Source organism: Tarenaya hassleriana, unplaced genomic scaffold (genome assembly GCF_000463585.1).
Source record: "Tarenaya hassleriana unplaced genomic scaffold, ASM46358v1 Cleome65, whole genome shotgun sequence".
In the NCBI taxonomy this organism is placed as follows: domain Eukaryota; kingdom Viridiplantae; phylum Streptophyta; class Magnoliopsida; order Brassicales; family Cleomaceae; genus Tarenaya; species Tarenaya hassleriana.
The window spans coordinates 562822-573968 of NW_010969032.1; the positions used below are offsets into that span (position 1 = coordinate 562822).

An 11147-nucleotide genomic window follows, 5' to 3' on the forward strand; every position below is an offset into this window, starting at 1 on the left:
GTTTTTTTTGGGGGGGGGGGGTTGTATAACATTTATAAAATCCATATTAATTATTATTATATAGAGTGATGATTTAATTATGAAATATGGTTTATATGTAAGTTTCATTTAATTTTCCAGATTCTTTTATTTCAATCAAATTCGAAGACAATGGGAATGCGTCGTGGGAGAAGAACACAGCCTCCGTCGACAAATGCAGAAACAGCATGTCGTGGAATAAGCATCCACCGGAGGACACAGGCAAGAGCGTGATTGAGCATCGCAAGAGCAGGTCGTCGCTGAGGTGGCGCAAGCGGATTGGTCACCTCTTCCAGCTCATCAGACTCAGAGGGTCCACCTCTTGCCACGTGGTGTCCAAGGTGGAGGGTGTCAAGGTGAGAAGACAAGGTTGGATGGTCAGGACCTTAACAAGGAGGAAACCCAACAACAAGTGAAACTATATATTCATTATTATATCACTTCCTTAAAATTGTTTTTTTTAATTTTATTATTAAAAAAATTCTCTATTGTACTTGTTGCTTATCTCATCAAAGATCTAAACTCGAGAAAAAAAAATCTACAATCGTCGATCGGTTGATTTTTTTGGTTATATATATATATATATTATTGTGTTGGTTATATATATATATATACACAACACACACAAAATGAATATGTAATAAGAAAGGGACATTTAAGGAAGCTTAATATGTATAGTTGAAACTTGAAAGATAGCCTTTACAATTTCCTTCAAAAGGGTGTAAAGGAAAGTTTTAAAAACAAAAGAAGAGAATAAAAAAAAAAGGGAGAGAGGGAAATAAAAAAAGGTGATTTCTTTTTTGCATTGAGATAATGTCATGGGATCTTGCAATGTTTCCCCTTTTTCTTTTTCTTATTTTATTTTTACATATATATATATATATATATATATAATATAATATAATATACTACAAGGTCTAATGGTTACATGTTAGGCTGTTGACATGAGTGGGAAACATTGGAGCAAAAAGAGGGACCAAAAAACTTGGCCAATGTCTTGACCCATAGGCCTTTGTATAGTGCATGTCCTATACTTGTCTCCTCTCCCGCCCTTAATGTTTACAGATTCTCCAGTCACCAATTATAATATATATATATATATATAACCAATTATAATAATTTCAAATTGTAACAAAATAGTGTGATTTCATTGTCTATATTCATATCAATATCTCATTGACCACATAAAAAGTATTTTCTTTTTCTTTTTCTTTTTCATCTGCTTGCAAGCAATGTAGAAAACCAATGTCTTTTCTATATTTTCATTAGGATATTGAATTAATTAACCCAAACTTAAATATAAAAGTGGATTTTTTTTTTCAAAATCTATGATAAAATCTTGTTATATATCCTTATGAATATCAATATGCTTTCTTGGGCAGAAGTTCTGTCCCGATCGTAGGCTCTATAGTTTATAATCTTTAGGGGACCATATCTTATATATGACATACATACACAAAAATATACATGATCATATATTTTTTTTCCAAAAAAAAAGGACCACCACTAATTAATTCATGTATACCTAACATGCAACCAAAAAGCTTTTTATAAACCAAATCAAAAGTTGGAGAAAATGGCCATCGAATTGATCCAAAACCCTAAAAAAAATTTGAAAAAAAAAAGATCCAAGATAGGAAATTTTGCGTGTTACGTATATATACACACACACACATATACATATGTATATATATACAGATTTGGATAGATATTGCAATTAGGGTAGTTGGAAGTCCACATCATATTTTCTAGTTATAAATTTAAATCCACATGCATGTTGAGACTGTTTTGTGATGGATATATTACAATCCAATTAGCTTAGATATACAGACAAATCATTGTGGAATTATTATTATTTTTTAAATATAAAGTACTCTTTTGATCATAATAAAAGCAAACGGCTATATATGTGACTTTAAGCATCTTCAATTTGCGAAAAGATTTAAAACTAACAGAGATAAATATTTATCATAATAGCTATTATCAACATATATTTGAGGTATTTACATCACGATGTAACATATGATAATGTTGGATTTACAATTTGATTGCAGACAATGATAATATCCAATAAAAACAACATGAAATTGTCAAAAAAAAAAATCTCAATAGATACATGAGATATTTTTCCTTCCATGTAATCAAATACACCAACTATTTAGTGTTGGATTATAAGTTTGATTATTTTAAAAATCACATTTTATAGAAATCCAATGCAATCATATAAGGTGTAAATGGGCCTAGAATTAGAGTTAGAAATTATGCGCCTGTAAAGTTGGTTTTGGGCCTTCATTTTTAATGGGCTTTAACATTGGGTTTAGTTAGAATTGAAGCCCACATTAATATACAAAATATTTAATTTAAAGGTCCAAAAATATTACTGTATTATGGTTATAAATAAATTAAATGATCGCATCGAAACGGATCCTAGGTGGGCCGAGCAATCTCAGCCGTCCGATGAAGAGATGTCTACTCGTATCTCGAATATTATCGAACTCAATTATGAAAAAGCTGAGACTTTTCATTATAAAATTCAGCCCGACCTTTTTTTAACTTAGTTTTTTTAATGCATTTTTATTCTAAAAATATATAACTTGGATCAAATGTCTTTAATCAAATATGCAGTTGAATTTTAAAGTGAAAATAAATATTACTTTGTATATATATGAGTAACATTAAGAAGTCTGCATTACCAAAAGAAAAACATTAAGAAGTCTAAAACCAAAAAAAACATTAAGAAATAATTGCTATTTAAATTTAATTTTGAAGCAAAATCCCCACAAATATACAAATTATGATATATATATATATATATATAATGACGTGAATATTTATACGTAGTAAAATCGAATTCAAATGATGGGTCCACTCCAAATTGGTTGAATAATTAATGTAAAAGGCTAACCATTAAGAAAAAGGTTGAAATAATTAGGTGTAAAAGAGACAATAAATAAGTGGCTTTTATAAATAAAAAAAATTAGTGGCTTTGTGTTTCTGTTCATCCACGGGTGGGAGAATTAACATTTTTTTTCAATTCATATATATATATAATAAACAAAAACGATAAAAAAAAAGAATTTGAAATTATTTCTTCAACGCTATTCAAAATATTTTCAAAAAATTACCAAAAAAAATATATTTTCAAAAACAAAAAGGAAAAAGAAGCTGAAAAGGTTAGATTTTGATGTTTGGATTCATAGCTCCACATGCAGAGAGGATCATCATCCACGGGTGGGAGAATTAACATTTTTTTTCAATTCATATATATATATAATAAACAAAAACGATAAAAAAAAAGAATTTGAAATTATTTCTTCAACGCTATTCAAAATATTTTCAAAAAATTACCAAAAAAAATATATTTTCAAAAACAAAAAGGAAAAAGAAGCTGAAAAGGTTAGATTTTGATGTTTGGATTCATAGCTCCACATGCAGAGAGGATCACTCGCAGGCGCTCTCTCTCTCTCTCTCTCTCTCTCTCTCTCTCTCTCTCTCTCTCTGGAAAAAGAACGAAAGTTTCGAATTAGAGAAAGCAGCTAAAGACAAGAAATAGAAAAATCTCTGCCAACTATAGAAGAAAATTTAGGGTTTTTTGTCCGTTGGAGCATTTCGGGATCTCATGTTTCTTCAAGACAGCCTCCGAAAATCAGACAAAGGTATTTATTCTCATGCGGCTCTCAATTTCTTTCCATTTTCCCTCCAACTACGATTATTTTTTTTGTGGGGATGGTCCAAGATTTTGATTTTTTTTTTATTTAGTTTGCTTTTTCTTGAGTTCCTAAACAAGAAATAACTTGGCTGCTTATTCACTGTTGCATTGTATGCGTTCTTGGTGGATTTTCTTCTGCATGTTTGAGCTGTTTTCAGCATATGTTAATGCAATTTCTCTCTCTCTTTCGTTTCGTTTTGGATTTTGCGCTTTAAAGTTTGGATTTTGAGTGTGAATCTTATATATATATATATAATATAAAGTAATGGGCTTGAAGTGATTTTGCAGATTAATCTTCTTCTTTTTTTCTGTAATTGGTTTTGATTTGGAAGAGGAAATCATGAAAAACAATGGTATCTTTTTTGTTATGACAAGGGCAAAAGCTTTGAATTTTTCTCCTTTATGGCACATTTGAAAACAAAGGAACTGAGTGGAGAGAATTCATGTTTTGTTGTCTTCCCTTAGGCTTAAGATGCTGAGTTTATGGATTTCAATGCTTTCTTTTTCTGGGTATTTTCAAAAACGTTTTTTTTTTCTGGTCATGTGCTGTAGATTGTATGTATTGTGTGGCCTTGTGGGTGTTTCTTCCTTTTAAGATTCTTCCACCTGATATGTTCTAATGCCCAATTTGCAAAGGCCGCTGTCTGTGAAATCTGTTGGTCCTTTGTGTTTGAATATTTGGTTAAGTCATGTTTGGTTTGCAGTGTTTGAAGAATGGAATGTGTTTTATCTCTGCAGATTCTGTGTTTGCTGATGTGCTGATTAGTGCTCCTGGAACTGGCAATGGAGAAGAGGCAATGGCCATGGAAGGAGAAACCCTCTGAGAGAAGCTATGGGAGAAAGTGATACGTCCGAGTCGGTTTCTTCACATTCAGAGATGGATTCTGATGGTCATGTGAGTGTTTCTTCTGTCTTCACTTGTCCAATGCTATAATATCTGTATATATCTATTTAATTATGTGTGTGTGTGTATATCAGTTTGAAGTTTGGTTTTCTGCATTATTATCACAGCCTGAGAGTACGAAGGAGTCTCCTGATGACAGCACGCAATCACATGTGGTTTCACCACAAAAGGTGGAAACAGAGAGTGAGGAAGTGAGAGATAGCATTAAGACAATGTCTGAGAAACTGTCGGCGGCTCTCGTGAACGTGATTGCGAAAGATGAGTTGGTGAAGCAACACGCTAAGGTCGCAGAAGAAGCTATTGCCGGTATCATTCCATTTCTCTGAAACTTGATCATGTTTCCATGCCGGGTTTTTTTTTTCCGTGAATTGTTCAATGATCTATCCTCTGTTGGGTTTCAAGGTTGGGAGAAAGCTGAAACTGAAGTGGCCGAGCTGAAGAAAAAGCTCGAGGCTGCTGCCAGTAAGAATTCGACGTTGGAAGATAGGGTAAATCATCTTGATGGAGCTCTCAAGGAGTGTGTTAGACAGCTAAGGCAAGCGAGAGATGAACAAGAACTGAAAATCCAAGAAGCTGTGACCGAGAGAACCCATGAGTTGGAATCTGCTAAAACCAGTCTCGAGAATCGGATTATTGAGCTCCAAAATCAAGCAGAAGCAGCAAGATCTGAAGATTTGGCTCAAAAGTTTGAATCTTTAGCAAGGGAAAATCTGATTCTGAGGCATGAGCTCCTTGCACAACGCGATGAACTAGAGGTCAGAACAATCGAGAGAGATTTGAGCACCCAAGCTGCAGAAACTGCAAGCAAACATCATTTAGATAGCATAAAGAAGGTGGCGAAACTTGAGGCTGAATGCCGGAAACTTCGGGTATTGTCTAAATCATCAACCTCGACTAATGATCATCGGTCTACTGACAGTCAATCAGATAGTTACTCTGACTCATGGGCATCCGCTTTGATTGCTGAGCTTGATCAGTTCAAGAACGAAAAGCCTGTCAACAAATCCCTTCAGCCAACATCATCTATCGAAATCGATCTCATGGGTGATTTCCTCGAGATGGAAAGACTTGCTGCTCTGCCCGAGACACAGGACGAAAACCACAGGAAGGAATCTGAATTTTTGACAGAAAACTCGTTGCGCGAGGAAATAGAAGTCTTGACTTGCCGAGCTAAGGAACTAGAAGGGAAGTTGGAGAAAACACGAGCAGAAAAAGCCGAGCTCGAAAGTGAAGTTAAACGCTGCAAAGAAGTGGAGGACACGTTAAGATACAAGCTCGAAGCTGCAGTCTGTGACAAAACGGAGTTGGAAGATAAGTTGGAGAAGATGGAAGCTGAGAAAACTGACCTGCAGCTATCGTGTGACATAACGAAAGATAAATACGAAGAGTCTAAAATTCGTCTTCAAGAAGCTGAGACAGAGTTGGAGAAGATACAAAAGGAGCTGACAATGGCTAATGAATTGAAAACAGAAGTTGAATCTCAGCTCATCAGCCTGAAAGAAGAATCACAGACTGCGAAAGCAAAGATAGAATCTTTGGAAGAAGATCTGAGAAAGGAGAGGGAAAAGTTCCGGACACTGGAAGAGGAAAAGAACACCAGTATCAAGAGAGAAAAAGCAGAGCCAAAGATCAAGCAGGTCAGTTTGTATATTCTCTGAGATGTTTCTCTCTCTAAACTCAGACAAATTCAAGAGCAGCAGAGATCTTTTTGCTAGGTTTTTCGGGTCATTTTCCCGAATTCCTGCTTGACCCTTATTCACTGACCTCTGTATACTGCAGGAAGATGTAGATACAGCGACCGGGAAACTGGTCGAGTGCCAGAAAACGATAGCGTCATTGGGGAAACAACTCCAGTCTCTTGCAACACTTGAAGATTTCTTGATCGATACAGCGAGCATACCCAGTTTCTCAGTTGCAGCAGTTACAGCTAATCATACGAACAGTGCAGAGATCTGGAAGGTAGACAGGAACAAAGAATTTTCCACAAGAAATCATACCGAGTTCATCAAACCTGCTAAGGAAAGCTGTAATGGCTTTCTGGCAACGAGGAACAACTCACCTCCATCTTCTTCTCCTCCTCCTTCAGCATTAGCTTCACCAATGTTGGATCATTAAAGGAAGGGAGTTCTGAGAAGAATCGAAATGGGATTGCAAAGTTTTTTACTCGAAATAAGAACGGGATACATGGGGAGATATAGCATAATCAGACTGGTGTAATATCTTCAGATCTTCCAAGATTTTGGTTTCTTAGAAGTGAACTACTGCCGTGACTCTGAAATAGAATAGCATACAAAGAAAACTCAGTAACTGTTGCAGCGGAACAGGTTCTGCAATGGATTGCAAGAGCAAATTCTAAAACATGTGATTGATAAACTTGTGTATACGCTTACATGTGTTAAAACATCAACTAATTCTTGTACAAATCTGACAAGGTGTTCAAAACATAACCATTCAAAGAGAATCACAAAGAAACATGGAAGCAAATGGCTTTGGCTGGCTATTATTATTATTATTATTATTACTATTCTCCATGACTGTGATGGTTGCTCTGTTGATTTCTCTCTCTCCTGAAAGCATGGAACAGATCAATGCCAAGACCCATGTTGAGAAAGTGCATTCCCACCATCCCGAACAGCGCAAGCGGCCATTCTATGCCCTTCCCGAACTTGGAGGCGTCTCGGATCAGCTTGATGGTGATGAGAACATGAGGAATCGACCTCGCCAATACAAAGGTTGTCCAGTTGAGCGCCCATTCCAGTTTCACCATTGTCGAGCTGGAGTCCCGAATTCCAGCCATCCTCCTCAATTTCCTCACATGAAGGAAGACAGAGTGCAGCTGTTTTACATAAACATCACAAGCAAATAACTTTCAATGGCGATATGACCCCATATTGCATAACAAGCAAATGCAGTTCTGTGTCCTAAAGTCCATTGGCCTGCATTGAAGTGGAGATATAAATTAATGAAAAGAAAAAACCCTTCCCCAGATAACGATCGTACCTCACATATAAGAGTGAGAATAAGGTAGTTGATGGCAACATTTCGGTATAGGGCCAATGTAAAGCAGACAAGGAGGACAAGGTGATGAACCAGAATGGAAGGTACAAAACCGCTATATAAACGATACTGAAGCATATCCCACTGGTCATATGCAAAGTAACCACATGAGAAACACAAAGCTTGGTATGCCCATTGCCAAGTACCATCAACCAACTGAGAGTGCTCAAACATCACGCCTGGACCTTTGGTTAACCACTGATTGGCCAGAATGAAAACCACTGCAACAAATTAGGGTTTGAAGATGCAAATTCATAATCAGCATGGCATAGTTGAGAAAGAAACCTGCATCAGAAGCAAGAAATTTAAAAAAAACAGACTGGTTCTACAACATTCCATGAATTTTTGCAAACTGTAACCAAGGATGGAAACTGGGTTATCGAGAGGAGCAAATGGTTAGCAACAACAAGATCAGACAAGCAAGAAACACGAGAGATGCACTCCGGGGATATTAGTTTGAAGGAAAACATCGCCCGGTATCACCTCACCAGTAACACTGGCTAGAATATGCAATGCAAAGCATCAAAATCAAAATCAAATTCCCGTATCGTATATGCAGCAACGAATTTGCAGGCAATGGACAATTAAGTAAGAGTAGATCATGTCCTAGCACAATAGCAGAACACAAATACCCCCCTTCAAGTCACATATCCACTCATTCAACATAGCTGTTCATCATAAAAGTCCCTTATCATTTACATCATTCACAAAGATATGAATATAAAACCACATTATCTGGGTGATTCAAACTCAAGATTCCTGGTGGAGAGAGCAACCAAAACCGCCCATTAAGCAATGGAGACAATTCGGTAAAACAAGAACATACATCTGAGCAACTGACAAGTAAATGGAAAAGTATCACAACAACAGAAGAGCTGAGAGCTACAGTTTCCAGAAGCAGCGACCAATATGCAAACTTTACGACCAGCCAAAATTCAAGAAGCTGCATACTTACACAATCATTCACACAGACATATATACATACAGGCAATCTTAAGGTTTAAAGCGAGGGAAGAAAAAACGGAGAAGAACCCTAAAAGTAAGAAACCTGATAGAGAAAAGATAAAGGAAGGAACCTGAGGCGGAGACGATGATGGAGTGGAAGAGCGAGACAGAGGTGTTGACGAAGAGAGGGTCGCGAGAGAGACAAGAACGAACCACCCAATTCGCCGATTGAAAGAAGAAAACGCCGCAGATGACGAAGAGAAGCTCAGTTCGCCGGTTGAAGACGATCTCGAACACGACGGAGACGAGCCAAAGCACCAGCGTCGCCAGGAAGAACTCCCCGGCCCTGCTCTTCGCACCCATCGCCGTCCTCGCCATTGGAATCTCCCTCTCTCTCTCTCTCTCTCTCTCTCTCTCTAGAGGGTTGGAGAAAGAAGCATTGAAATGGGCAATGTCGGGGGTGACGATTCGATTCGGGAAGCTCGAAAGTCGAAGCGATTATCCAACAACCTCCATGAACCTACCCATCTCGGATTGAGGAAGAAATCAATCACTTTCCACTCTGAGTTGAACCGAAAACGAATACCAACGATTTAGGAGCTGTCAACCTCTTGTGTGGGATTGCGTCCGACAACCATCAAGTTATGTGGTGCAGTCATCGTAATTATCCATTGCTGTTTCCAAAGTTTCTCGTTCATCCTCTTCCGTGTGCCGACATTCATTTGTCGGTATATAATCGGTTATGACACTCTTTATAATTATTTTTTTCGGAACAAATTACTTGGCTTTATATTTTTTTGCGTTTTAATAACGAGATGATGAAATAAACACTGTAAATTTTTACTGAAATATTAAGTTTTGCATTTACACCAATCAAAATGATGATTGCATATTTTAATATCTAATCAAAACACTAATTTCATATGTGATATTATTAATTAGATATCAAAACAGAAAATGTCATTTAATGGAATATATATCAATAATTATATACCAACAAAACAAACTCAATCGTTTAATAATTCAAAATATTAAAAAAAAAAACAATATTCTTTTCAAAACTTAAAAAAAAAAGAGAGAAGCAAAAAAGAAGAGAGACTGAAAGTCTAAGTAACACGTTACAACACACACCCGATGATGATCACTACAAAAACTTCTGTATAAATAACACTAAGCCACAGGAACCAACCAACCCCAAAAAAAATCTCAGTGGCATTTTAAGTGTCTCTGCTCTCTCTTCCAACCACCCACAAGCATGAACCCCCCAAAGGGTTTTGTAACCATTGAGCACAAATGATGATGATCATCATCATCATTCCATCATAATCATCTATGAAAACGCTTACCCATTTCAAGATTCCCGTCGAGACGATGTATGTACAAGGAAGAACAACTCTACGGCTTTCTGTTATGCTCTCTTTCTCTCTCTCTCTATGTGTGTGTATAGATATACTTATATAGGTTTTAAAGATGACCTCTTGTGACTCCGCAAAAGGGAGGGGAAGGAGTTTCAGCTGTTTCAGTTCATTTTGAGCTGAATTTGGCGGTGGACTTGAACGAGGAATTCCACGTAAGAGGGGCCACTCGCTGTCCTGTCTTCAACCATGTATGACAAGAACAACATTCCTGAAAGTTCAACAACAACAACAACCATTCATGAAGATTCTGTATCATAGCAATTCATCGGAAACCTTTAGCATCGGCTGCAAAGCTATCCACACGGTATCATCAATCATGTTCTAAATCACAAGCTATTGGATTTGACATCATTAATCCTTTTAAGCCATATTACATGCTCATGAAAATGTAATACAATGGCTGGATGTGCAGTTGAATAGAAGATTGAATTGGAACTAGGATGCCCATTCAGTTCTGTCCCATTATTTCTGCTGCCACAACCAAGTCAAGTTATGGAGACAGTCCCATCTTTAAATACTAGTGGAAATGGGAACGGAAACTATTATACATAATTACATGCATCTAGAAAGAAACAGAGATATAACTGATGCCAAAATTCACTTGTCCAGTGGATAGATGCAGGGATGGATACCACTTCAAAGGCTGGGAAATTAAAATATGGAAGGCCAAGATGGTAAATTTATACGCTAACAGTCACTTCCCTAATTAGATCAGGATTCAGACCCTAACTAAAGTTTGCAAATGAAAGCTGGTTCCGAATCACTCACCTGATGGATCTCCCTTCTTGCACAATTTCAGACTGCAAAGAGAGAAACAAAAGAGAATTTTAAAGAAAGAGTAGACAAAAAAGCAAGGAGAAAGAGAAGAGATTGAGTGAAAATTCGCTTGATACCGCAAATAAGAACATCTTTGCCTCCTTATTTCATTCACCACATCATTGAACTTCCTTGATAGTGGATTGTCATACAGCTGCAACACATACTGTGAACAGAAAAGACGGGTTACGAAGTGCAACAGCCAAAGCATTCCATTCCAACAATCTCTTCATTAGGATCCCAAATTCGAAACATGACACTTTTGTGCTGGTTATTCCTG

At 36.8% G+C, this 11147-nt stretch overlaps 3 protein-coding genes and 1 pseudogene across 5 annotated transcripts in view; 2 read left to right on the forward strand and 2 right to left on the reverse strand.

Annotated features, from left to right (window-relative positions):
• LOC104800196 overlaps positions 1 to 562 on the forward strand; it is a 1538-nt gene extending 976 nt beyond the window's left edge. The window contains exon 2 of the mRNA XM_010522952.1: positions 121 to 562. Within this exon, the coding sequence (XP_010521254.1) occupies positions 121 to 434 (314 nt within the window). The 3' untranslated portion in view covers positions 435 to 562. The remainder of the gene's footprint in view (positions 1 to 120) is intronic.
• A 2867-nt stretch (positions 563 to 3429) lies between these two features.
• LOC104800199 lies at positions 3430 to 7004 on the forward strand (annotated as a pseudogene).
• Positions 6982 to 9334, reverse strand: LOC104800197 (TLC domain-containing protein 2). The gene is made up of 3 exons (XM_010522953.2): positions 8765 to 9334; positions 7632 to 7909; positions 6982 to 7467 (listed from the first exon to the last, which is right to left on the reverse strand). Exons 1-3 carry the CDS (start codon positions 9009 to 9011, stop codon positions 7153 to 7155), a joined length of 840 nt encoding a protein of 279 aa, XP_010521255.1. The 5' UTR covers positions 9012 to 9334; the 3' UTR covers positions 6982 to 7152.
• Positions 9335 to 9636: 302 nt separating this feature from the next.
• Positions 9637 to 11147, reverse strand: part of LOC104800200 (protein transport protein Sec24-like At4g32640) — a 10011-nt gene continuing 8500 nt past the window's right edge. For all 3 annotated transcript variants that reach the window (XM_010522958.1, XM_010522956.1, XM_010522955.1), the window contains exons 23-25: positions 10945 to 11033; positions 10820 to 10851; positions 9637 to 10259 (exon numbers count right to left, since the gene is read on the reverse strand). In XM_010522958.1, coding sequence (XP_010521260.1) covers positions 10153 to 10259; positions 10820 to 10851; positions 10945 to 11033 — 228 coding nt within the window. In that variant the 3' untranslated portion in view covers positions 9637 to 10152. The remainder of the gene's footprint in view (positions 10260 to 10819; positions 10852 to 10944; positions 11034 to 11147) is intronic.

Bases quoted from the DNA above. Each gene is read 5' to 3' on its own strand.
- LOC104800197 (XM_010522953.2), bottom strand. From the start codon at position 9,011: ATGGCGAGGACGGCGATGGGTGCGAAGAGCAGGGCCGGGGAGTTCTTC. The intron at 7,910-8,764 runs GTTCCTTCCTTT...AATTTGTTGCAG, and splicing joins CATCATCGTCTCCGCCTCAG to TGGTTTTCATTCTGGCCAAT. The intron at 7,468-7,631 runs GTACGATCGTTA...TATGTAAAACAG, and splicing joins TTCTCACTCTTATATGTGAG to CTGCACTCTGTCTTCCTTCA.